This window comes from Brassica rapa, chromosome A10 (assembly GCF_000309985.2).
Source record: "Brassica rapa cultivar Chiifu-401-42 chromosome A10, CAAS_Brap_v3.01, whole genome shotgun sequence".
Classification (NCBI taxonomy): Eukaryota; Viridiplantae; Streptophyta; class Magnoliopsida; order Brassicales; family Brassicaceae; genus Brassica; species Brassica rapa.
In genome coordinates this window covers 14,790,659-14,817,397 of record NC_024804.2, presented here as the reverse complement: position 1 = coordinate 14,817,397, position 26,739 = coordinate 14,790,659, and the positions used below count along the sequence as shown (strand labels likewise).

Below are 26,739 nucleotides of genomic sequence, written 5' to 3'. Positions count from 1 at the left end.
CGAAACTGAATCCAAAATTTACTTTGAAATGTCAATTTAGAGTTTAAAATGGTTTAGTTTCAATTATATTTTAGATAAGTGACAGGTTTCGGCTAAATTATACCCAGAAATATTTGAGTATTTATAAATATGAATATTCAAAACTTAATTTACATGAAACTAAAAGGAACCAATAACCGAAAAATGAATCCAAATATGTAAGTTTTGAAAGATCCGATAAAAGCTGATCTGAATCCGAATTGGATATCCAAGTATGCATGTGTAGGAGACATTTGGGGAGTGTACCCAGGTGAGCCAACAACTGTTTGAACCGGATTCTGGTTTGGGTAACAACTTGAGTGCCATGTGTTAATGATTAGTCTTCTTGTAATAAGTTAAAAGATTTTTGTCACGAGATAAAAAAAAGAAAATACGGCTAGGACTAGTATGGTATCTAATCTCATTCGCTTCCCTAGCTTTCGTCTCTTAGTGTCAGTATCGGCCCAGCAGAGTGTTTTTACCGTTGGTGTTCTTTCCGATCTCTACGCATTTCACCGTTCCACCGAAAATTTCCTCTGCCTCTACCGTACTCAAGCTTGGTAGTTTCCACTGCCTGTGTCCATGGTTGAGCCCTGGGATTTGACGGCGGACTTAAGAAGCCACCTACAAACGCTTTACACCCAATCAATCATTCCAGATAACGGTTGCATCCTATGTATTACCACAGCTGCCGGCACAGAGTTAGCCCAGATACCGTCATTGCTTGTGCATAAGAATGTTGTGCTCAACCTGTAATACAATCAAAAAGTTGAAAGTACCAGAGATTCCTAGAAGCCATGGTCGTCTCAATTATTTTTTGGACCCTATTCAAAAATATTAACGATATATTTAAAACATAATGAAATAGCTTTAAAAATTAATAGTTCTATTTATATATGTTTAACGTTTTTTATAAATTATAAACTCTAAATTAGTCAGTATTGTATTTCAATTTTGAAATTTTAGACTATAATTTGTGTATATATTGTTGAAAATTTCTTTAAAAATTTTATTTTTATATTCGGATCCTGTTCGACCGCTCCACATGCACGTGCTATTAGACGGCTCTGCTAGAAGTATACCATCGGAAAAACTTCCTTATCTAAAGTTGCAGATCAAGAGTATTTGTATTTTGTTAAGAACAACGTATATTGAGAAATTTCGAATTTAAAAAGGAAATAAATACTTGTGAAAAAAAGAATTAAAATTATGAGGCAGGGTCCACGTGGGAAGTAAAGCTTAAATATTCATTTACGCTGAAGCTGCGTTAATTATAACTCTTATACTGGGCCTGGATAATATATATCGGCCCATATATCTCTGGTACGTAACGGCCCCATAATCATAAAGGATAGGGGAAAAATTCATCACATTCGTGTGTCTGCGACAAAGATTCGTATTTGATTGATGGGTCGCTTATAGTTAAGTTTCCACATGAAAACAATTCAACAGTTACAAGACCAAACCCAAAATCCAAATATAATATATTCTACTCTTTCAGTTTCATTCATCCAAAACCTTAGAATGCGTTTGCTGCATACAGAATATCTCAATGAAGACATGAACTGGTTCTGTGAGACTCAAAAGAAAATGATGGAGACACCCATCATGAAGCATCCCACCGACATCCAAGGGCTCAAACGCTCACCTGTTACAAGTTTGATATAACAAAACAAATGTTAATCAAGAGAATGTTCGACCGTAACTGCTAGTCTGAAAACTTTCGACACTACTAATGTTCCCATCATGCATATGCTTATATAGGAACATCACCAAAGTATTATTTAAGGATTGGAACCAGATAACTCTAATCCTTGCTCCTATAAAGCCTAGCATATGAAGAGGGATTGTTGTTTTCTAGAAAGGAATTAGGAAACAGAATAAGAGATCTGAGCTCCAAGGGAGTGGGGGGTGCCTATTCTAGCAGCTTTCCAAAAGAATCCACGAAACCTGCAACGACAAAGTATATAATAATATGTTGAAGCATTTTTTCATATAGACCAAAGTGATAAATGGATAGATAGATAGATAGAATAATAATCGGTTTTAAAGCTCTCTAGTGAACCAAGTAATACGAGGTGGATCTAATTGAGGAAGAGGTGAGTAAAGAAGGAATGGTAACAAACCCAGTTTTCTGCTCGAGAATGGCAGGGAACTGCATCTTGAGATAAGTGCAAGTGCAGATCACAAGCAGCACCACCGTCAAAAACGAATGGAAATTGAACAAAGCTGACTGCACATAAACTACGTACTCGCTTATTAACAAAGGGGATTTCACCAAAAGGCAATACTACTACTAGTCTTACCATTGTATCTGATTATGATGATCACTGAAGAAGAAGCCAAAATTTGCCTCCTTCAATCTGAAACAAACAAAGATGGGAAGAAGAGACGCCGGAGCGTTTGCGAGGGTTAGTTAGTTATTCTGGATTTTCCCGGGTCGTAACTTTTTTCGGATAGAGTTCTCAGTAAAAGTAAAGCCCATTAAGGCCCACTATACACCAGCAATTGCCCAGTCTGGCATCAAGCTGCATCCCATTCTCCGTTTCTCTTCAAATAGAGAGATATCAATATCATATGACACAGTTGGTTGAGTATTTGCATTTTAGATTTTTTTGGTTAAAAACATTATAATGTTCCCTCATACATTTTTAAGGATAATTCAGATTTTTATAATTGTTTTTTTTTTTTAACTTTTTGTTTCGAAAGACAAGCCTATGTGATCTATCAATTTGAAATAGGAAATTTTTTTTATATGAATAAATAGTTTAAATAGAAACTTAAATAATTTAAAACGTATATATGACACAACATACGTTTCACAGAAAAAAAAATTCAAAAAAGCAACAACTCAAATATGTCATTTATCTCAATAATTACTCTAGCCTAGGAGTTTCAAATAGGGCAAATTTTCCCAAAAACACACATAAATTTTTTGTTTCCCAAAAAGAGCAAAATAAAGAAAATAAACAAAAAAAAGTTTCATTAAATAGTTAAACAACAATTATATTCTTACTTTATTTAAATACAAATAAATATTTAAATAAATAATAAAAATTGTCTTCAATTTTTTCAAGTTGAAACTTTTCTGAATTTTCTATTTTAAAATTATTATATTGATTTTTTTCAAAAACAAATTGAAATCCGAAAATTCGTTTTAAAAAATATAATCTTAGACTCCACTTCAATATAAATTCTAAATCTATATTAGTTAACATTAAAGCTATAAGTGATTTTATTTTGAACTTGTGTGTTATGTTTGTAATAAAGCGTTTTTAGTGTTTTCTTAGAATGTTTCTCTTTGAATTATGTTGGGTTCATTTGCACATGTTTATGAACATATTTTAGAAAAATCCCACTATATAAAAGGGACTATTTTTAAGCTTCCTAAAGCTAGCCACATGCTCAAAATAATCAGGGCCAATCAAATTGCCACGTCACTGCCAGATTAGGCTTCAAATTAAAATCACGATCGGGCTTCCTGTGCGCTAACTCATTCTCCGACTCCGTATTTTTGTTTTGCGCCATCAGCCGAAGTGAAGCCAAACTCAGATAATTTACTTTCACCCAGCCCAGCCCATTAATCCCATCAATCTGATAATTCACTTTATCCCAGCCCAGCCCATTAACCCTAATCTACGTATTGTTGAGACTCAAGCCAAAGCGCACACAGCTTTCTCATCCTCTGAATAACCTAATCGCCGTCTCCCCCATTTACCTTTCTCTCATGACGACCCATCTCGAAGCCCATTTCCGAGCTACTCTCTCATAAGCATAATCCCGTGTTCTAAACATCCCGTGTTAAATTTTTTAAAACACTCATATCTTAGAAATAGTTTAGAAAATATCTTATCCCACTATATAAAAGGGACTATTTTTAAGCTTCCTAAAGCTAGCCACATGCTCAAAATAATCAGGGCCAATCAAATTGCCACGTCACTGCCAGATTAGGCTTCAAATTAAAATCACGATCGGGCTTCCTGTGCGCTAACTCATTCTCCGACTCCGTATTTTTGTTTTGCGCCATCAGCCGAAGTGAAGCCAAACTCAGATAATTCACTTTCACCCAGCCCAGCCCGTTAATCCCATCAATCTCATAATTCACTTTATCCCAGTCCAGCCCATTAACCCTAATCTACGTATTGTTGAGACTCAAGCCAAAGCGCACACAGCTTTCTCATCCTCTGAATAACCTAATCGCCGTCTCCCCCATTTACCTTTCTCTCATGACGACCCATCTCGAAGCCCATTCCCGAGCCACTCTCTCATAAGCATAATTCTGTGTTCTAACCATCCCGTGTTAAATTTTTTAAAACACTCATATCTTAGAAATAGTTTAGAAAATATCTTTATATAAATGTTTTTTTCTTGAATAATATTTAATTATAATTTTTTGTATCTTTTTAACTTTTATAATAAAATTATTGTTTTCAGATAGCTACAAAATATAAATAAGAATTATCTTATTTTAAAATTTTTTGATAATTTTATTATATTATTTTAAAATCATTTATTTAATATTAATATAACATATAAATTTTATATGATTAAAATAAAATTCGTTTTTAATTATATATAAAATTCATTAAAGGTATTCTTTTAATTAACACACTAGCGAATCAGTTAGAAATTAATAATAAATCAATAACCTATCTAAAAGTCTAAAACCTAATAAAATATGACAAATAAGAAAAACTAACTAAATTTTAATATAAAATAGAAATTTAATATTACTAATAAAAAATTCATTTTTAATATATATATATATAATATTAATTAAGGGTATTTTTAAATTAATAAATTAGTGACTTAGCTAAAAATAAATAATAAATCAATGATTTAGCGAAAACCTAATAAAAACATGACAAATAAGTAAATTTACTAAAATTATGGATAATATAAAATATAATTGATTCTTTAATACAAAATTAAAATAAGAGTTTTGTTAAATAAAACATAAGTTTGCCGTATCGGTCTAACAAAAAAAACAATCATTAATAGTGTCGTAGGAATTATGTTTTTCCCATTAGCGAATAAAATTGAAGCATAGTGTTGGAGGATAACTCAACGTGTAGACAAGATTATGGAGATTGACATGGGAGTTGAGGTAACGGACACAACTGTTCTTTCGCAAAGAAACGCTCCTGCTAGACATTCTGGATAAATGAAAGAGACATATCTTGACTTGGCTTTGTGTTAATGGATGGTGACTTTCCAATGCTGTTTGGAGTAAGGACCGATATACACGCACCAAATCACCACTGTAAGCGGAAGCTGAAGGTTTGCTATGGGCAATGCAAGTGATACTGAAGTTTAGACACAGAGAGATGGTCTTTCAATCGACTGTGAACAACTAGTTATGCTTATTCAAAAGGAGAAAGATTGGCCTGTGTTGGACTCGGAGCTCAACGAAATAAAGGCTGTATCTAAAGAGTTTTCTGAACTTTCTATTGCTTATATTCCTAGAGCTTTAAAATTCCGTATGAATAGCCTAGCAAAAAGTGTCCGATCACGCGCATCTCAATCAGCTTTTGTAAACCTTTTTGCACCAAGTTGGCTAGCCCCACAAGCTAGCATGAGGATGTCAAAAAAGAGAATAAAGTTAAAAGTGAAACTAAATATCTCAATGAACAAATTTATCAGAAGTCCATATTTATGTGGATGTCTATATAGGACAAACAATTTTTTTAGACAATTATAGAATATAGTCACGAAAATCAATCCTAATATATATAATTTAAAAAAACCATCAAAATTTTCAATATTACACCAAATAAGAATATAAAGACCAACTATATTCTCTTTATGTATAATGTGTTGTGGTAAGATTCAAAAAAATTAACTTACTTTACAGTAAGGAAAAACTAGATTTTTAATTCCAAATTTACAATAAAAACATAACATTTTATAAAACTAAACAATTGACATAATAGTACAAAAATATGAAAAAAAAAACAAAATATTATCCGCGCGTAGCGCGGACAATGACCTAGTACTATTAAAAGGAAAAGAGTCCCAAAAAATCTACTTATAAAAGATTGTTGGACCTATTCACTAGACTTAACTATTTTTTTGGTCTCATCATATATTTCTCTAACTATACACTAATCAATTACCTTATATTTCTCTAACTATAAAATAACCAATGTTCTTATTTAATATTCAACTTACTATAATACACCAAAGATTTATACATTAATATTATTAATTCAGAATCATTGATATATTTTACCCCTGTTTCCTTGGAATATTACTTTTGTGCCACTAAACCTATTAAAAAAAAGATTATTTTATAACTGATTTAATAATCATACAATCCACGATCGTTTTTTTAACAAAAGCAGTTACTATAAAAACATTTGGATTTATTGGTAATTAAAGTCTGAACAATACCATATTTTTAATTCATATTAAATGTTTTATGACTCAAACTAACATAAAAACATGATGCAAGTACGGTTAACAGAAAGTTAAAAACATGATACCATTCGACGGTCAAAACATATTAACTTCCCATTACGATTAGAGAAATACTTTACAGTACAACAACAAGCTTAATTATATTTCAAAATTATAGTTTTTTCTTTGAAAACCTTCCTAGGTTATTTTTGTGATGAAAATCTTTTACAACTGGGTTTATTAGGAGAAATGGTTTTGTATACATATTTTTTCAGGAAATTATAGCATTTTTCGAATGTTTTTTATGTTTAAATAAAATATATTATTTATTTTAAACATTTATAGGTAACTCAACTATACTCAACTTAATAATAATTTTATTTCTAAAACTCAAAAATTTAATCTTAATATAGTTATTATAAAACCTATAAACTAGAATGTATAACATAAAAAAATGTAGTTTATTCAATTTTATATCTTAGTAAAATTTATATGAGAAATTTAATCAAATTTTGAAAAATATTATCATGTTATTTTAGATTTTTACCATGTCATCTGGTATAGATTCACGAGTTAATATGGGTTTTAAATTTTAAAGGATTTTAAATAATGGATTTTTATTAAATTGAAACTAGATTATATATGGAGACTGCGTTTACTGGTTTGACTGTGGATACCACTTATTGGTGTTTTGGTTCCTTTTAGTAGAAAATTAGACTGAATATTGAGGACTTATTAAGATATTTTTTTTAATATTTGAAAAAAAATGTTTGAGTAATTTGTTTTTATTGGATACAGCTTATAAATAGTATATTTAAGATATTTGGTTATTTAGAAATTACATATAATTAATATTTGTAGGTATAATTTGTATTTTAAAAATTCAGGTATCTATTTATCTTGGTTCTAGAGATATATGATATGTTCGGTTATTTATAAATTTTGGTTCAAGTTTGGTTTCATTTTTTCAATTTGGTACGGGTTGATTATTCGGTTTCGAATAATATGGCCAAACTTATAAATTATCTTATATAAAAATTTATATTAAAAATTATTAAATTCAAAAAATAAATCCACGCTTTATAAACGCGTGTCAAAATCTAGTTAATTTTGTTAAAAATGCTTAGGCTCGAGATCCACACCCTTTTGCTCCATACCCTAAGCCGGTCCTGATTACCAAGGAAGAATATGTAAAACCTGATGTTTGTAATTTTTTTTTCTTGCAAGATTTAGGGCGGTTGAGTTTTTCAGGTTTAAAGTTCAGTCTTATAAGTCTTATTTGGATATTATGTTAATACAACTCAGGTTCGGTTAATAATATTTTGGGTTCACGTATAATTTGTAACTCTTGTCAATATTCATTTTGTAACCATATTAATTTAGAGTTCAAGTTATCTCGGTTTGGGTTCAAATAATTTTGGATAACATTTGAAATAAATATGAATTGAATATTTGAAATACTAATTTAAGTTTTAAATTTGATTTTAATCGTGGAATTAATTTTTATTCGAAATATATGTATTTTATATAAAAATTATATAAGTATATATAACTAACTAAAACTTATATAAATATAATTTCATGAAAATAAGATATTACATTTATAAAACCCGCTTCGTATTGATTTTACTTATATTTTAAAGTTTTAAATTAAAATTTAAATTGACTATATGTCATTCAACCCTCTCATAATTGATAAATATTTACATTCCTATGAAAACATATTAAATAATAATAATATCAACTAAATTCGGTTTGTTCAGTTTACAATTGATGTATTTGCATCATTAGAATAAACTATAGGTTATTTATCATCTGAATAATATTAATATCAACTGAATTAAGTATTTTGTTTTTATAAAATTATAATATGTTAAATTATATTTTAAAATCCTAATTTAAATATGATATTAAATAAAAATTATTTGTTATTTTAAATATATTACTTTATTATTTTGTTTAGTAAGTTAAAGTATGTTGTAAAATTCATAAATATATGTTATTATGTATATTTAATTATTTAATATTATAATATATGATATATTTGATAAAAGGATTAAATTATTTTATATTTATTAATTGGTGTGGTAATTTAATTATGAATATGAATTATGTATATATAAATATTAAAGAAGTGTAATTTCTTGTTAATATAACGAGGCTGCCATAAAGCACACCCACTAGAAGCGAATCAAATACAAAAAAGAAGTGAGGAGAGAGATAGGGGAGGACGGAGACCTTCTCCGCGACAACGACCCCCTTCTCTTCTCCACCGTTGAGCTCTCACCACACGGGTCCCGCAGATGAGGTCACACGAAGCCCATCAATGAGCATACCCCTGGGCCCCCTCACTTTTAACATCTTTGGACACTTCTACTTTCGGATGCTTCTTTATTACTTTTGTCTTCGTTTCCCTCTCTAGATCAAGTCGTTTAAACAGCTTGATTCCAAAGAATCACCTCATCTATAATTGACGCACACCTTTTCTGCTGCCGTTTTAACCCAACTGATATCGAGGAAGGGATGAATGACAACTGTGTTTCTTTCACTTGTATGTATGGAAATTTTAACATGATCATTTTTCAAAGGTTCAGGATTGTCTGCTAATAAAAACTAACATGATCTTAATCAGAGCCGGTTCAAGAATTTGAAAGGCTGGATGCAAAAAAAAAAATTGTGGCCACTATTTTAAATAGAAAAAAATAGAAAGAACAAGTAGAAAGTGGAATCATGGCTGTTGGTTGTCGAACCCAAGATCTTTTGATTATGTGAACATGAGTTTACCACTGGACTACAGAAAACATATGTAACATGTGGCCGGATTTAATATATAAATTTTACGGCCGCAAGCGGTTGCTTCGTCAGCTTCGTGCAAGGGCCGGCACTGATCTTAATAGGTGGACTTACAATGGGAGATTTAACAACTGTTGATAATATTTATCAACTGTCGATAAGCTTACCATGGTTTGTTGTAAAAGTAAAAGATATGATGTGGCAAAATCAGTGTTGAAACTTATCAACGGGTGTTGAAAAAAAAAGTAGTTCCTTCTTGTATGATGTGGCAAATATTGATTGGACCAAAATTTAGAGAGAGAAAGAGTTGCTTTAGACTAACTTTTTTTTTTCATCATAATTATTTAACATCAATTATTTCATAATAATTATAATTTTATATATATATTTTTATATCAAAATTCATCATTTTTTATACTCTATAAATTGATACTTGTTCCATTTCATTTGAATACAGAAAAAAAAAATCATTTTTTTTTGTAATCACAAAAGCATAAGCAAAATTATGAATAAAGTTGATGGGACATGGTGTTGTAATTTTTTTTAAACAAAACCATTGAAGAGAATATGAATTGAGTGAATGTTGAATTATGATGTGGAAAAAAAAAAGTGATGTGTAAAAGAGAGAAGATGATGTAGAGTGAAAATATGGTGTTGTAAACATGTAACCAATGTAGATAGTAGTAAAAGGTTATGCTTGTCTCACATGGACTTTCTCGTTAAGCGTTCAAGTAAAATATAACTTGCACTTTAATTTGTTTTTGTAGTAGTAAATAAAAGCTTATAACATAATAAAAAGCTTACTTTTTTTTACTTAAATTTTGGTATAAAAGCTTACTTCTGCTTCTCAGCTTCGTATGTTATATGTATGAAATATTATATCATACACACTAATAACAGCGTAAATCAATATGCAATTTTCGTCTTATGTCCTATTTGTCTTTATGTTATACGATAAATAGTTTTTATGAGATATCGTACAAAACTGTAAATCAATTTGCTGTTTTCTCACCGTTTAATATAGGCCATGTTATCAACTTAATACACTTGTTTACTATTTAAGTCAGCATCAAAGACGAGTAGAAATATAGGCCATGTTATCAACTTAGAAATGGGACCCAAAAAGAAATCAAAGATAGAAATGGTTATGGGCGCAAATCGTCGATTATATCGTGAGCCTTACTGCACATGGAATCGTGAACCGTACAATCAAAGGGGGACACATCCACCCACTTGAAACTTATTTAACTACTATACATTTTGTTTTTAAAACAATTTGTATGTTTTTTTTACAGATGCACCAATGACATACGTACTTAATTAATACATTACGTTGGAAAAAAAATTAAAGCGTAACTACAATGTGTGCAGTTTTATATGTTTTGGTAGCACGTGGTGATTCGTATAGAAACACAGGCCCTGTACCATATTTGGTTACTGCCGTCCACTTACAACTCCGTGACCTTCATGAACCAAAATGAAGTAGGGGCCGCGTTTGTCAGTAGATTTTGATTTAGGTTAGACCACCTCCGTTGGAGATTCTTTAATTAGAATCCTACCACAAAAATAAAGAAATAAAAAAAGAAAATAGTAAAGAAAGTTTAGAAAGGTTCTAAAACAAGTGTTTTTAGAACCACTTCTAAACTTTAAATTTCCACATGACTTACATCTAGCATTTTAGAATTAAAAAAATAGAAAATTTAGTTATTTAATTAAAATATTTTTATTTTTTTTAGAATTTTATCTAGTTTCTAATGGTTGGAGGTGCTCTTAACTTTTTCCGATCTTAACCAACAAATAATAGTACAATGCATCTGTTTATTTATTTGTTTGATTTTCACAAAATGTTTGTACAAATTAAAGAACAAATGATATTCCAGGAACTTTCAGTGAATCACATGTTGGAAAATCCAATTTTGTTTTAAAGTGATGAGAAATTTAAAAAGGCTAACGAACGGAGCAGAGAATGTGCACACTAAAATCATAGATGAAAAGTCAAATAAAAGAACTCATGTTGGTACACAATTTGGAGAAAGAAGCTTATACCAAACCAAAATAATCTTGGAGAGAAGAAAAAACCTATTTAATTAACAAAAATAATCAAACTGTCGACAGAAAAATAATACTAATCAAACTTCACGTGATGAAAAAAAAAACTAATGGACGGCTGAGATTGTTTTCCCTTCACGTTCCTCTATTAAATAATCTCACGAGTGTATGTATATAAAGCCACTGTCTTCACTTCTCATTCACAACACAGCTCAAATCCGATAAACCCCAAGAAGATGCTCTTACGAAGCGCGTCGACTCCACTTCTCAACTCGTTGGTCCATGCCTCGAGCCCAAGGGAATCTCCAATCGAAGCCGTTGAATCTGTTCATCAGATCCAACGGCCCAGATCGCTGATGCTCTCTTCCTCTTCCCCTTGCTGTTACAGCTCGATGTCCGTCCACTCCAGCGACGAATCCGCGAGGAGGATGAAACGGACGGCGTCGGAGAGCGATCTACGTCACCTGACGAAGCCGGCGAGTAAGTTCCTCAGCGGCGGCGGTGCTCTGATGGAGGACGTGGAAGAAGGAATCGGGTTCGGGCTTACACGCACGTCTTCTTACGATGGATTGAGCTGGGGTTTGGAGGAGGATGATACTGAGGTTAGCGGCGGTTGCGGCGGCGGCGGTGGGGTTATTCGCGGCGGAGGAAAAGGTGACGGATCTGATGGTGAGGATGGAGATGATGGCACGGATGTTCACTATCGTAAGATGATTGAAGCTAATCCTGGAAACGGGATTTTTCTCAGCAATTACGCTAAGTTCTTGAAAGAGGTTTACAATTTTTTTTTTTTTTTTTGTTAGATCTGAAAGTGAATTTTTGAACTATCAAACTGAGTTGTTTTTTATTTGTGTGTAATTTGATTTTGAAACAGGTTCGTAAAGATTACGTGAGAGCAGAGGAGTATTGCGGGAGAGCGATTCTGACGAATCCTAACGATGGGAATGTTCTGGCTATGTACGCTGAATTGGTGTGGACTATCCATAAGGATTCATCTCGTGCTGAGTCTTACTTTAATCGAGCTGTTGCAGCTGCTCCTGATGACTGGTGAGAACTAAGAACTCACCAAAGCTCTCTTCTTTTGGGAACTGGCTTGTTGTGCTTATGTGTAGTAACTACTGTGCAGTTATGTACAAGCTTCTTATGCGAGATTTCTTTGGGATGCTGATGAGGAGGAAGAAGAGGAGGAGAGACATGAAGAAGAACTTGAGCCTCAAACTTGTCGAATGAGTTTCTTCACTGGTCCTTCCCCAATTACGGCCATGTCTTAAGTCTCGGCATCTCTATCCACTTTTATAGATTTAGATAAGCGTGTTACGTCTATGATCTATCTAACCCTTTTGTTTTAATGTGAATTCGTTATTGTTTGCTTCAGTTTTAGAATTGGTCTGAGCTGTAGTAGGTACCACGTGAATAAAAATAAAGACTATCGAATAAAAGTTTTGCTTTTGATCTGTTTGTGAAATTTTATTTAATAACTGAGTTTCAGACACGAACGAATTCAGAGTATCTGTTTTTAGATGAATCTGACTGGTCTAAAACTGAGCCATACACTAAAGCCTATTACAATGGAGAACAACCATGAAGATGATTGGTAGTTTGTTATCCTTGTGATACCGGAATGATCATAATTCGTAAGGATGTTCATGAGGTTTAACCACTGAGGATGGTCGTCAGGAGTGCGAAGCAGCACTTTCCCTTGTAGCTGGCCGCTTGATCTTGCTGCCAAACTATCCATCATGTAAATGTCTAACACATGTTCACAAGGGTCGGCACATGAGACAGGTTTGAAAGGTCATCAAGAGTTTGCGATACATCCTATGTCTTGTTGTAGAGTCAGTCTTTGTGTTGTGCTATGTCCTTTAAACTAATTGAGAAAGCCAATGCTATAGAATGGCGTGTCAGACCAAACTGTGCCTCACTTAAATAGGAAGAGAATTAGGGATGGCAGGAGTGTTCTAGAGCCATGATCAAGCAGGGAGTAACCTCTAGTTCTGTTTTATCCCAGCTAGCATTACTCCTATATTCAAATAGCTATTCTTAGACCATCTTTAATAGCTTACTCTATTTTTTACTCTAAAATAGAGTAACTCTATAATAGAGTTTGAATTTGCTCCAATGGTACTCTATTTTAGAGTAGAAAATAGAGTGATGAACAAAAAAAACAAATTATTCTATATTTGGAGTAAATCTATTTTTCACTCTATTATAAAATGAGAAATAGTGTACCATTAGAGTATTTTTCACTCTAAACTCTATTTTAGAATGAAAAATAGAGTGGAGTTGGAAATGCTCTTGTTAAGGCCGAGATATTACACAAGTAATGTAGTTGTCACGGTTGGGCGTGGCCTGAATTTTACAATACTAAAAGTTGCTATTATTCAAAGGAGAAGGTATCTACGTCAGATTAAAAATCAGTCAATCAGAAGTTTCTTTCTTGACACGTTATTTAATCCTCAGTCGATAATCTTACAATATTAGACTTCTTGATGTGGGCTCAAATCGATTTTAAAACCAGACAATAATGTACTGGCTCAAATCGAGACCACTTCTAGAAGCTTGGATTGACTCTTCCTCGGACACTTACGTATTCTCTGTTTATCATCTTCAACAGCTGAGCCTCATTAATGGCTCCTAATTACCCATTCATTACTTCAAGAAACTGAGAAGCATGCAGCTCTTGAGATTCCTCCACCTCCACAATATCTATATATATATATATATATATATATATATATATATATATATATATATATATATATATATACTAGTGGTGCCGGATTCGTATGTTTTATTTTTTATTAAGTTCAAAATTATTATTGTTTTTTATCCATTGGATAGTGGTTAGTGATAGTAATGTAAGTGGTTTTTATTGATCGATTCAATAAAAATAGAATAAATAGTTGATAATTGCACCAAATCTAACCTATACTAAAAGCAAGATATAGTGAACAGAGAGCATGTCTACGTCTGCAAAAAAAACATCCAATCAAGAGATTTAAATATGCCACGTCATCTCTACTTAGCCATTTCCTTAAAAAATCCTGCGTTTGGGCTTTCAAATCTTAAGAAAATATACGGCCCATGTTAAAAACCTGACATACCCTAATCTTCTAAAATCATCATCGAATCAATCGTCTCCTGTTGTTAAAAAAAAAAAAAAAATCAATCGTCTCCTTTCATCTTCTTTTCCAATCTTCGTTACACATAATCAATCGTTCACTTTAATTCCATCTTGATGATTTCCTTTGGCCTCCTCTCTTTCTCATTCTTTATAAACTCATTCTTTTTTAGCTTTTTTAAAGTCCTTATTAGATCCATCATCCAGTGTCGCATCTGCTACCCATTCAGTGGCCTCAGCCTCAAAACGAAGAGATTCTACTCGCCATGGAAGAAGTTGAGTTCGAAGAAAAGGTATATCTTCTCCTCTCTGTATTCTTTCATTGGAGTTTTCGTTTTAATTGGCCAAAACCAAATATTTGATCCCGTAAGATGAAATTTGGGTGATATTCATGAATGATAAGTTCTGGGTTTTGAAATACTTTTTTTTTCTAAAATCTTTATGTGCCAAAACAAGTGTAATTGTGACCTTGAAAGATGAGTTTTCCTTTTGATAGAAACAAGTTCAAACGTTTAGTCATGGTTATTAGTTATCTTTGTTTCATGTTTATGTTTGTTGTTAGGTTCGACAACTACGGCAATTACGGGCTTCTGTGCGGTGCAGACGGGCCAGCACACCTGATAGTGAACAGAGACCGGAGACCAGAGGCATTGGGGAGAGTTTAAAACACCAGGAATTTTTTTCATGTACATCGCGGGATGGATCGGGTGGGTGAGGAGAAACTACTTGATAGCGATTAGTGACGAGAAGAAACCAGCGATGAAAGAGATCATCATTGATGTACAATTCTCTTACAGGCTCAAACCGAAGCTGTCAATCTTCTCTACGGTGCCAAAACCCAGGTACACTCTATTCCATTAGAGCTTTTGAATTGTCCTTTTTATCTGTGATTTAGGGGATATTTTTGTGTTTTGCGATTGTAGTCAAATCCGGAGAACAGTGTGGGGATCTTGACAATGGCAGGTAAGGAGTTAGAGTCTTGACTACGCCTACTTCTGCTGATCTTGGCAAGATTCTGGCCTGTATGCACAGTATGTCTCTCTACTCAAAAGCAATTTTTGTAATTGTTGTTGTTTTGAAGGAGGCATCAATTTTACTGTCTTTTGACCCCTCGATGTTGGAGAGTTTAATTTGACAACAGCGATCCAGATTGCTCAGCTTGCTCTTAAAAATTGCCAAAATAAGAATCAGCACCAAAGGATTATCGTTTTCGCTGGAAGGTACTCGCTTTCTTGCCTTTTTTTTTTTTAAACTATCGAATTAGAAATCATTTATATTGTTAACAAAGTAATCTTCATTGGAAATTTCTCCTCCAATATGCTAAATCTGATGCAAAGGACTGGAAACAAGCAGGGAGCATGGGAGGGGATGAGCCTTAACAGAGGAGAAGAACAGCTGAGGTGCAGTGACAACATCACTGGATTCTGCCTCCTCGAGAGTGGATCAAATGCAACACTGATGGATCTTTTCTTGATGAAGAGCTCTCACTTTTGGACGTCATTAAAAGCCAGGCTAGAAGAGCAACCAAAGTGGTCCTCCTCCTGCTTACCCCATGCACGATGTACCTTATCATCCACCTCCTTTTCCACCTATGTCGTATCCCACTGGTCCGGATTTTCCATATGCTCTTTATCCTCCTTACCCAATTCCTGGAGCTCCTGTTGCAGAGTCTGGCAACGAGAAGCCAGTGCAAGCCTCCCCTCTTCCACCACCTCCTCCTCAAGGATATCCTAGACAGCATCAGAGGGGTTACGGCCCAAGAAACATGCCGCATGGAGCTGGACCTAGGGACTTTGTGAGACCTCCGTATATGGGGCAAGGTCCTGGGTTCATGGTTGGTCCAGGTCCTGGCTTTCCCGGTAAGATGTTGATTCTCTGTCAAGGGACAGGTTGAGCATACATGGTGTTAAGATAGAGTATAATTACTAAATTGCTGTATTTTTTTTGTTTCTTCATTTGAAATAGGTCCTGTGTACTACTTCCCGGTTCCACCCCCTGGAGCTATAAGAGGCTACCCTCCACGCTTTGGTCCGCACCCTGGTAACCAGGGTCCTCAAGCTCTGTATGACTCCTGAACAACTCGACTTAAAGGATAGAGTCATAAAACAAATAAAATATTACTTGTGGCAAGTTATGCGTTTGCATCTATATATTTTGTGCTTTTGATACTATGTTGAACTGACACCTCTGATGGAATGTCTCTAAGTATTTCCATGCCTTGAGTCCATCTTTGCTGGTTGGTAGAATATCACCTTACCTTTCTGTGCTCACCTTCCGTATTTTTATTCTTTTTTTCAGTGACGAAAACCTTCAGAATGATCAGTACCTCATTTCCTTAATGGATGAACAAGGATGGGTTCCCATCAAAATCATAGATGACTTCAAAAGGGTAAAACTCTAACACAAGATTGTCTTGCTTTGCATTACTCTGTTTTGTCATTTTCATTTTACACAAATGTGTTGCTTTTAATTTCTCTATTCTTACTCTTGAATTACAGGTTAAGATGATGAACATGGATGTAGAGTTTATAGCAAATATAACTTTAAAAACTCTTCAAAGCATACTGTTCTCGAGGGAGATCAAATGGTGGTCGACTAAGTTTGAAGCAATTTCATTCTGATGGACTAAGAGGGAGGCAAACAAAGTAGCAGATCAGTTACCAACTACTAGGCCTTTAGACAATTCTTTTAAATTTCATTACCATGTATCACAATATAACACTAATCTTCTTCATGAAGATCATGCATGTGCTCTTGACTGCATATAGTAATAATAAACATAGAGGTTATAAAAAATAAAATTTATATTTTTCAATTTGTGATATTAATACAAGATTGTAGAATGTTTTTATTGGAGATAAAAAAAAAATGAAAATGATGTTTTTGGATCATAATGTTGGACTGAAGATATACTCAATATATCAGTAATCGTCTTCTGAAGATCATGCATGTGCTCTCGACTGCATAGTAATAATAAACATAGAGGTTATAAAAAAATAAAATTTATATTTTTTAATTTGTGATATTAATAGAATGTTTTTACTGGAGATAAAAAAAAGAAGGAAAATGCTGTTTTTGGATCATAATTTTGGACTGAAGATATACTCAAAATTCACATAATCCTTAAACTGATACATTAGTGCTTAATATTGTAACCAAAATATAAAATAAAAGATTAAGTTAGAAAGTATATAAAATTTTATTTTTAATAACAATGTCGATAACCTGATTAGTATTTTGAAAAGATAGTAATTGTAAAAAAATGAAATTTAATAATAAAAATTAAATAAGTTGTGCATATCTATTTAGAATATCTTAATTATCTTTGTACACTGAGTTTTAATCCATAACTATATTTTAACTATAATTAGATTGCAATATTTTTTTTATGTTTATAGTTTAACAAATGATATAGTAAATAGTAATATGTTTCATAGAGGTGTTACAAAAAAAAAGTCATAGAAATTTTAGCGTATTTAACTCATACAACACTTTTAAAAGTTTTTTATTTGCTTCCTTACGAAATTTATTTTGGAATAAGTGATATAGTTTACTTATATTTTTTATAAATTTATTTATTGTAGTAACAAATATATGATTTATAAAAAAGAAGAAATAGTAAAATTTGTAGTAAAAATAGTGAAATTATAATTTAAAATAAACTGCAAATTTATTAAAATTTAAAATATATTTATATTGTTTCGTTCATTTGCATATACACTACTAAAAAATATCAGATCCTTTAAATAATAACAAAAAGATAGAATGGAGGTACAAAAATTGAAAATAACAATTCTCTTCAATTAAAAATAGGGCAATAAAATTTTAAAAATACGAAATAAAACAAAAAATAAACACAGCAGAAATATTTAGCAAGATAAAATCATATTATAATTTCCATAATTTTTTTATTTATAATTTTCATAATTTATAGTGCCCAGTTACACTAAAAAGTCTAAATTTACAACATACACAGTTTTAGTTACATGTTTTTTAAACCTATTATCTAACTAAAATGATTCTAAAATAAATGACAGCATGAAGATTGGAAAATCTAAATAGAAAATATATGATAAAACATAATACATAATGTTAAAATTACATTATCATTTATCACTAAAAAATCATGATCGTAGCAATAAAAATAAAATTACAAACACATTTAATAAAACCATAAAAACACAACAAAGTGTTATTAAATATACAAAATACAAATTTGACATAAAAACTCACTAATAAGAAGGAACAGCATTTAAATAAATAATTTTATCGTCACAAGCTCGGAAATTTCAAGTTGTTATCGTCACAAGTATAAGACTATTTAAAGATAAGCGATCTATATTTAATTTATTGTTCATACAAATATTACACTCACTATTGCGGGAAAACTACAACTCAGCTTCATCACTAACAACAAGATTTTACTCTGACAACTTAATCAAATACATCAAGCACCTCAAAGGACGAATAACAAGTCAACCAAATAATGAACTCAAGAGCAACTTCGCCTATTCAACGAAACAAAAACATCAGGACAAATCAAAACAATAGAGGAAAATACGCTCTCCAACCTCTTTCTGTTTCTTTATTCGTATCCCATCAAATTATTGTACTATGTCTTTGAATATAATAAGTGCACTAAATATATCTTGATCAATTCATTCACAGATTTTATCTCTCCAACTAGAAAAAGTTATAGGCATCCAATCAAATTTTAATTAAAACTAGCAAATACATTTTCAATATTTTAAGAGATTTCCACCGTTTTCACAAATAGATTTCTACCTTAAAATTAATATATTTAATTAAAAGCATTTTCCGCGCGTAGCGCGGACAAAGAATCTAGTGTTATTAAAAATTGTAACAAGTACAACAGCAAAACAATTTGATACGTAAATTAATAAACCTTAATTTATTTACTTCAATAGCTAAATCTAATTAATATTTTGTTGAAATAAATCTAATTAATATTTAAATGATCATTTAAATATTAATACTCCGAATATTTCGTTCCAAAATATAACAACAGAAAAGATTTTTTTTTGCTTAAAAGAGTGGTAAAAAAAAACTTAAACAAAGGGAACACACTGAAACAAAGAAGGAGAGAGAGAGAGACATGGCCGCCAGTGGAGGAAAAGCGACCTTCTCCGCGGCGGCGGCGAGCGATGCGGCAAGAGGTACAGGCGGCAAACTGAAGAGGCAAACCGCGAGGAGACATACAACGACGACGCCGTATTCTCGACCGCCTCAGAACCAAGTACAACGGAGTAGGCCGTGGATCTCGAGAATCGTCGATCCTGCTTATCGGGCTATCTCCAGCGGGGCTACGAAACTACTTCCTTACTTCTTCTCGAGTGCTCCTGCTCTTAGAGCTCCGGAAAGTGAAGAACAACAACAACATCAAGGTTTTCTAGATTCGTATATAAGGCTTCTCTTCCTCGGGAGATTTCTAATTGATTATGTTTGCGTGTTAGTGTTAGTAACTAGCTCTTTGTGTGAATGGATGTATGTATGTACTGGCCTCTTTGCTTTAAAAGTGTCTTTGAAGTGAACAATCTAGAGAGATGAGTTATCACTGCTTCTACTTGTCTAATTTTAAGTCTTTTGGATTTCGTTCAAGAGAGTGGACTTAACATTCGGCCTCTTTTCTCTACTAGATAAGCTGCAGGATGATTTACAGGAGAATGATCCCAGCAGTGTTACACCAAGTTTAAATGTAAGCGTCTTTCTTCTCCTCTGTCTTTTTTTTTTTTTTTTTGAAATTCTTTTTGTGGGCAAAAACACAGTTCTTTGCTAACGTTTCGTTTGTTTTCTGTATGTGTCCATGTTGATTTTATCTGCTTGTGGAAATACCAGTTAAAATCTACAAGCCTTCTTTATCATGCTCAAGTTTTATTTAACTGGATTACCCAAAAAAAGGGTTTTATTTAACTGTTTATTTTGCTATTTATGACTCATTGCGTTTGGGTGTCTTGTCAGAATTTGTTTTTGTGATTTCATAATTTGTATACATGGATCTCTAAAATTGTTACCAAGGTATTCGAGGATAGAAATTGTTACTTAAGTAATCATAGAAGTGTATAAGTGATCTTTCTATAGTCTAAGAAAGATGTAATCTTAAAGCTCCGTGTTCTTAGGTTTAAACTTTCTCTTCATTCGACATTCATACAATTCGTTTCTCTTGCTATCCGTACTCTCTTCATTTAATACCTGCTTTTATGATTTACAAGAGATACATCATTTTTCTCCTTTACATTATTTGAGAAACTTTGTACGAACCGAAGTCAGAATCAATTGAAGAGGGAGGTACTAGTAGTACATCAAACATTAAGGAAAGCAATTTCAGTACCAGTGCACAAGCAATAAGCAACAGAGCAAAAAATGATGTTGATGCGATCTCCGAGCTTGAAAGGCTAATGCAAGGAAAAACGTTTTCACGGTATGTTGTTTATTATCGTGTCTGTACGTTAGTTGCATTTCAAATGATGCTCGATGGAAACTTTCTTCCTTTTGCTTATTATTTTGTTTATGCGTATAGTCATGTCTGGGTCATTACATTCATATTTAGCGGCTGCTTATCTTTCCTGCTCTTCCTGTTATCGTTCTTTGCAGTTCTGTTTGTACTTTGTTTGCAAATGCGATTTTTACATTGATATATTTAATCTCTATACAGGGCGGAAACTGATCGTCTTATAGAGATAATAAATTCAAGGGCTATTGATCTACCTGATGTCGCGAGAGAAGAGATAATGGAGATCCCAACGAGAGAGAGAGCCAAGAAAAGTGTGAGTTTTCTTGATCAGAAAGAAGAGCCCAGTGGTGACAAGGATGCTGGTATTGATCTTTGGGCTACACCAACCCCACTTGCCAAGTCGGTAGTAAGTTGGTTGCTATCCTGAATTTTTATTTGTATGTTTAATGAAACTAGCAATGTACATGGTTTGATCATTTGTGAAATCATTTGATGGAAGAGCTATGTAATTTCACATATTTGCTTCATCAAGTAGTCGATGTTTCTTACTTCACTAGTCCTTATTTCTGTAACTATTTTAAAATACTGGCTTTTTTCTTATAGACTTTTGAAGGAGGCAAACATGTGGGGGATGAAGCTGGTCTATCACCAGCAGAACTTGCTAAGGCATATATGGGAGGCCAGGCACCATCAAGTAGTTCCCAAGGTTTTGTAGCAAGAAATGAAAAGAATTGTCTAGACCGGGGTATGCTTGTAGAAAATTCTTCAGGTGCATCACCATCAAGCAAGCCTTCTGCTGGTTGGCCTGGTGTCAAGTTAAATGAGCAATCTGGTTTTGCAACTCCTCAAAGTCAACGAGAAAACTTTGGGATCCGAAGTTTTCCAAGGACCCCATATCCTAGATCCATCCTTTCAGGTTCTAAGTCACAGGTGTGTAGAGTTTTTCGTAATACCCTTTTGCTGAAAGATTTTTTGGTATATTTGAACTGTTCCTTTGATTTTGCTCAGCTGATGCAATTGCAAGACAATAGTAGCAAGCGCCTGAGCACCCTACAGTCTCCCTCCCAAAGTGTGCAGACAAGATATGGCCAGGTAAACTCTCCCAGTCGGCTATACAATTCTTGCTTATCTGTAAAATTTATAACATTGTGTGCACTTACTGTTTATTTTTGTTAGCTTAAAGACAAATCTTAATGAAAAGATGGTGTTCTTTCCGGATGTGTTGTTAACATTTTGCAAAACTTGGTTCTAACTTAGAATCATCGCTATGCTGCCATTTGAATCTTTCTTGGGTTCTTCTCTCGGCTGAGTTCTATTTCCTTTGTTGAAACCTGATAAGTTCTTATCTAATGTGCCCAGCTCAAACTTAACAAGGGAAGTGATGGTGGACTTTTTGGACCCAGTAGAAGATCTCGCCAGAGCACCACCATGTCTCCTTATTCACGACCTTCCAGGGGTCGTTTTGAAAATTCCGCTTACAAGAAGAGCTCTGAAGCAGGGGAATCAAGCAACCTATCTGTGTCCCAGACAACAACATTTGGCAAGCATATAGGGTTGGAAGCTGGTACACCGACTGTGCCTAGACATTCTAGTCAGATCGCTAAGACGATACTGGATCACCTTGAACGGACCCTACCCACGCCGAAAAACAAATCTGATGAGTTAAAGCTTGCCACTTCTTGGAGATTTCCACAGTCTTCGAAAACTGTTGAACAAAGCAACTTGAATATCAACAATGTGAAAAAGGATGGCCCAGCCAAGTCGAATGAAGAGATCCCGAACATTTTCTCTCACAATCCGCCATCATCCGTGCCGAAACTATCTGAAGTTACCACCGGTGATATTCAAAATGCAATGGCCAAGACCGCTTCAGCATCAAATGGAATATTGAGTGGAAGTAGTAGTGGTACCACACTCCAGTATGAGTTAGGGAAGCCCAAGGTATCTGTCTTCTTTTTCCCTTTTACTATTTATGCTTTCTTCGTAGATTTCTTCTGAAACTGGATATACTTTCTAACAGTTCGTAATCTATTTGGTAACTTACATCTTTGTTTACGGTTATGAGTTTTGAAACTGAATTGCATTTGTTTGCTTCTTCAGGACGCTACAAAAGCTGTTTCCTATTCTTTTGGAGGCGAGCCCGCAAATCTCCCCAAGCCACCATCCCACTCACTGGGAAATAACAAACGGTCACTTTCATCGATCTCAGTAGCCAAGCCTACTTACCAAAGATGGGCAGTTCCTTCGGGTTCAAACGCTAGCTTCACATTCCCGGTGTCATCTTCATCTGATGGAGCAGCAACATCAGAGCCCACAACTCCATCGATCATGCCATCCACAACAACCCCAAGTGGCGGTGTTGCCATTACAAGTCAGCATGAAGCAACAAAAGATGACGAGATTCCTCAGTTTGGTTTCGGGGGTAACAGAAGTGGAGATGATAAGTTGCCTCTGGTCTTCGCTTTCCCCTCTATGAGCGATGAAATGAACAATGAGAAGTTGGGAGATATCAAGTTCACATTTGGGTCTAACAAGGCAGAGAGAATATCTTTTGGCTCACCAGGAAGTGATGGTGTTTGCTGTTAAAACAAAGACGACGATTAGTTTCTGTTTCTTTCTTTTCCTTTTTCAATATTTTTGTATCACAGATTTGTTACTTTGGGAGTATAAACTTGTTCTTTATAAACCTTTAGTTTTGACTTCTGAGTTGTATTCATTTGAATCTGATTTAAGAAGGAAACATGATTTTTTTACATCCGACATTATTCATCGAATGTCATTAAGAGAGCTAAACGTATGCCACGTTGGATCGTCACACAACAGCCTAGAAGAGCAAAAGCAAAGTTAAGCTTCTGTTTTGTCTTTTTTCTTTTTCAAGACGAACACTAGTGTGTGGTGGTGAGTGTTCCTCATCTCCTCCTTCATTTTTCTTTTGTTTCAAGGGATTTATTCTCTCCTCATGTGCTCGATCCATTCTGGAATTCAGGTTTTGCAGCCACAATGGAGAAGGAAGAAGACGGGATTCATGTTTCATCTCAATCCCAACACAAAATTCGTCTTCTTTCCTCGCGCATTATCTTCCTCCGACAACAACGATGGTTCAGTTCCATCCTCCAGACAAAACAACGTATTATTATATTCACCCCACCTTCTCTTATCTCTTGTATACATTCTTAAAACACATTGGTGAATGATGAATTGTCCTGTCTTTGAACAGAGACAGACGGGTTATGATCCTTCAGAGGAACTGTTTGGTGTTGACTTCAAGCCCAGGTAACAACACACTCTTTAGCCTTTTTTTTTTGTATATCAATGCGACGTCCTTGTACTTTTGTTCTTCAATTTGAAACAAAGATGAAGTTTGCAGATTTTTGTTATGTACTTTTTGGTGATTGGTTTTCTTCAGGAATGTATCTGGTGATTCTCGTGAACCAAGGTCATGGTTTGGTCCCAACGGTCAGTACATTCGAGAGCTTCCGTGTCCCACTTGTAGAGGAAGAGGCTACACCTCATGCTCAGACTGCGGAATCGAGAGGGCGAGGCTGGATTGCCCTCAATGCAAAGGAAAGGTATTCGCAACGGTTAATAGCTTCTCAACAGACTACTACTGACTTCAAACTTATGCCCTCGTTAATTGAAACTTTTTGTGTAGGGCATTATGACTTGTCTCAGATGTTTGGGAGACTGTGTAATATGGGAAGAATCAATCGATGAACGACCTTGGGAGAAAGCTAGATCCAGGTAATGTTGTAATTTTAGAGCTGTTGAGATTGTGTTATTGTTTAAGACTAATAAAATGTCACTTTTTTTCACAGTTCTCCATTTCGAGTGAAGGAGGATGATGAGGTTGATAATTTGGAGATAAAGTTCAGTCCAAGGGGAAAATCCAAGAGGATTTACCAGTCACCACCTCCTGAAGTTGGACAAAAGATTAGCCGGTCTCTTAAAGTTAGTTCCATTTATAAACTTTCATGGTACATTATGCTTTCCATGAGGAATTGTTACTGACCAGAGATATTGTTTTATAGAGTCTCAATGCCAAGACTGGACTATTTAGTAATCGAATGAAGATTATACATGGTGATCCTGTGCTTCATGCTCAAAGGGTAGCTGCTATTAAGGTCTGTGATCAACTCTCATTTGTTTGTATAGCAGCTTTTGGTATTTTTTTCCTTGAACCTGCTTGGTAGTGTTGTGCTCTAGAAAGCTAAAGGGACACCAGCTGCTAGAAAGCATGCATCTGAAACCATGAAAACCTTTTTCAGTAACCATGAAAACCGTGAAAAGAGGAGCTTATCCATGAAAGGTATAATAATCTCATTTTCTTGATATATATTAAGAGTTTAGCTCAAATTTTCTTCTGCAAGAGATTTTGTAGCCATGAATTGGTAATGAATTATTTTTCTGCTCTCATTGATTGGTTCAGGGGTTAAATTTTACTGCAAGAACTGCGGACAGGAAGGCCATAGACGCTTTTACTGTCCAGAGCTGGACACTAACGCAGACAGGAGATTTCGATGTCGAGTTTGTGGAGGGAAAGGCCATAACCGAAGAACTTGTCCCAAGTCGAAATCAATGGTCAGTAAGGGCATTTCCACAAGGAATCATCAGTGTGGAATATGTGGTGAGAGCGGTCACAACAGTAGAACATGCCGGAAGCTGGCCAGAGTGAAAACCACTGAGGGTGGTGTCGAAGATGGTGTTGGGAAGAGAGTGTATGCTTGTGGGTTCTGCAAGAAAATGGGACATAATGTAAGAACCTGTCCAAGTAAACGAGTTTCAGACTGGTGAATGGTGATTCTTGTTTAGAGTAAGAAAGTTCTTGATCATTTTCTTTGGTTAGACTTGGTTGCAAACAATGTTTTGAAAACCAGACTGGACCGGCCGGTTGAATCAGTGCGACTGTAACTCCCTTAACAAACCGAGTTTGGTTTTATCTGATACCCGGATTAGAGATAAATGGGTAAAACCAGTGACCCGGGTCAAACTAAAAATACGGTGTTCAAATTTGAATGCAATCAATGTTAGTCGTTTTTAATCGGTCTATTTCCATTTCTGAATAGTGTTTACCTTATGATGAAACTCAATTTCTTTTACTCTTACCATGTCTTGATATTTACAACTTTAAACGTGCCATAATATTCATTTACTTTTAAGTTTACTGTATATTCTTTTCACTCATAAATAGTACTAATTATTAGTAATTTAGTATACATTATTGTTTTCAAACTTTTTGTTTTGGATAGTGAAGACAGAAAAATGATATCAAACTAAGTAGGACACTAGGGAGCATTTGACAACTACACACCTCAACTTTTGTGACAGTGGGAAACGTTGCTTGTAACTTGTAAGAAGGCTCAACTTCGTGGGTGTTTTCTTATAAGCAAATCATAGTCTCTAGGTTTACATACAGTCTTTCTTCAAATGCACTGAAGTTTCATTCCCTGGCTGTAGAATTGGGCACGCTATTGTACTATAGAGCTTGCAGTCTTGCCGTACAATGAGATACACCTCTGGGATCGCGGCTTTGAAGAGAATCGAAACCAGGTTAATCCCATCTTTCCCACCCTTATAGAATTGTGGCATAGTAAGTTTTCAAGCTTATGATAAAAGGGGTTTTGGTTTTGAGACCAAACAAAGGCCCATACGAGTTCAAGCCAGTGACATACTCGAGCATCATTTGAGGTTTTTCAGCGTGAAGCGTCGCCAGTGGAATGTGCATCGTCGCCATCGAGAAAAGTAAGTGTGCTGGTGGGATCAGTGGAGAAGAGAGAAGATTATAAGAGGAAGAGTATAGAATGAGTGAGAAGATGTATTAGCCACGTCAGAAACTCTTTTTTTTTTTATATTTATTTTATTATTCAGATGTATTTGGTGGGGGTATCAA

At 34.1% G+C, this 26,739-nt stretch overlaps 5 protein-coding genes across 10 annotated transcripts; 4 read left to right on the top strand and 1 right to left on the bottom strand.

The window, feature by feature from the left end:
- Window positions 1-1,339: 1,339 nt before the first annotated feature.
- LOC103845703 (protein kish) lies at window positions 1,340-4,104 on the bottom strand. 2 transcript variants are annotated; one of them, XR_004452899.1, is made up of 4 exons: window positions 2,325-4,104; window positions 2,145-2,251; window positions 1,792-1,968; window positions 1,340-1,666 (listed from the first exon to the last, which is right to left on the bottom strand). XR_004452899.1 is itself a non-coding variant. In XM_009122589.3 (4 exons), the coding sequence occupies exons 1-4, from the start codon at window positions 2,325-2,327 to the stop codon at window positions 1,599-1,601; spliced, it is 213 nt and encodes a 70-aa protein (XP_009120837.1). In that variant the 5' UTR covers window positions 2,328-4,096; the 3' UTR covers window positions 1,347-1,598. The 2 variants fall into 2 exon arrangements, 1 of the variants encoding a protein (XP_009120837.1); XM_009122589.3 differs by having other exon boundaries at window positions 1,347-1,666; window positions 1,934-1,968; window positions 2,325-4,096.
- Window positions 4,105-11,446: 7,342 nt separating this feature from the next.
- LOC103845701 lies at window positions 11,447-12,715 on the top strand. Its single transcript, XM_009122587.3, has 3 exons — window positions 11,447-12,032; window positions 12,134-12,306; window positions 12,386-12,715. Exons 1-3 carry the CDS (start codon window positions 11,496-11,498, stop codon window positions 12,528-12,530), a joined length of 855 nt encoding a protein of 284 aa, XP_009120835.1. The 5' UTR covers window positions 11,447-11,495; the 3' UTR covers window positions 12,531-12,715.
- Window positions 12,716-14,062: 1,347 nt separating this feature from the next.
- LOC117125631 (la-related protein 1A-like) lies at window positions 14,063-17,210 on the top strand. Of its 3 annotated transcripts, none has more exons than XM_033282735.1 (8): window positions 14,063-14,673; window positions 14,943-15,222; window positions 15,304-15,343; window positions 15,462-15,600; window positions 15,718-16,239; window positions 16,346-16,442; window positions 16,679-16,769; window positions 16,879-17,210. In XM_033282735.1, the coding sequence occupies exons 5-8, from the start codon at window positions 15,933-15,935 to the stop codon at window positions 16,999-17,001; spliced, it is 618 nt and encodes a 205-aa protein (XP_033138626.1). In that variant the 5' UTR covers window positions 14,063-14,673; window positions 14,943-15,222; window positions 15,304-15,343; window positions 15,462-15,600; window positions 15,718-15,932; the 3' UTR covers window positions 17,002-17,210. The 3 variants fall into 3 exon arrangements, with proteins under 3 accessions (XP_033138626.1, XP_033138625.1, XP_033138627.1); XM_033282734.1 differs by having other exon boundaries at window positions 14,065-14,673; window positions 15,734-16,239; XM_033282736.1 differs by lacking the exons at window positions 14,063-14,673; window positions 14,943-15,222; window positions 15,304-15,343; window positions 15,462-15,600 and having other exon boundaries at window positions 15,626-16,239.
- A 2,210-nt stretch (window positions 17,211-19,420) lies between these two features.
- Window positions 19,421-23,612, top strand: LOC103845700 (nuclear pore complex protein NUP1). 2 transcript variants are annotated; one of them, XM_009122586.3, is made up of 8 exons: window positions 19,421-19,785; window positions 20,038-20,096; window positions 20,665-20,819; window positions 21,054-21,258; window positions 21,456-21,782; window positions 21,861-21,944; window positions 22,212-22,793; window positions 22,953-23,612. In XM_009122586.3, the coding sequence occupies exons 1-8, from the start codon at window positions 19,497-19,499 to the stop codon at window positions 23,436-23,438; spliced, it is 2,187 nt and encodes a 728-aa protein (XP_009120834.1). In that variant the 5' UTR covers window positions 19,421-19,496; the 3' UTR covers window positions 23,439-23,612. The 2 variants fall into 2 exon arrangements, with proteins under 2 accessions (XP_009120834.1, XP_009120833.1); XM_009122585.3 differs by having other exon boundaries at window positions 20,656-20,819.
- Window positions 23,564-25,991, top strand: LOC103845699. Of its 2 annotated transcripts, XM_018655626.2 has the most exons (9): window positions 23,564-23,750; window positions 23,839-23,979; window positions 24,070-24,125; window positions 24,259-24,421; window positions 24,505-24,593; window positions 24,668-24,800; window positions 24,881-24,973; window positions 25,056-25,158; window positions 25,279-25,951. In XM_018655626.2, exons 2-9 carry the CDS (start codon window positions 23,878-23,880, stop codon window positions 25,641-25,643), a joined length of 1,104 nt encoding a protein of 367 aa, XP_018511142.1. In that variant the 5' UTR covers window positions 23,564-23,750; window positions 23,839-23,877; the 3' UTR covers window positions 25,644-25,951. The 2 variants fall into 2 exon arrangements, with proteins under 2 accessions (XP_018511142.1, XP_009120831.1); XM_009122583.3 differs by having other exon boundaries at window positions 23,738-23,979; window positions 25,279-25,991.
- The last annotated feature ends 748 nt before the right edge of the window (window positions 25,992-26,739 follow it).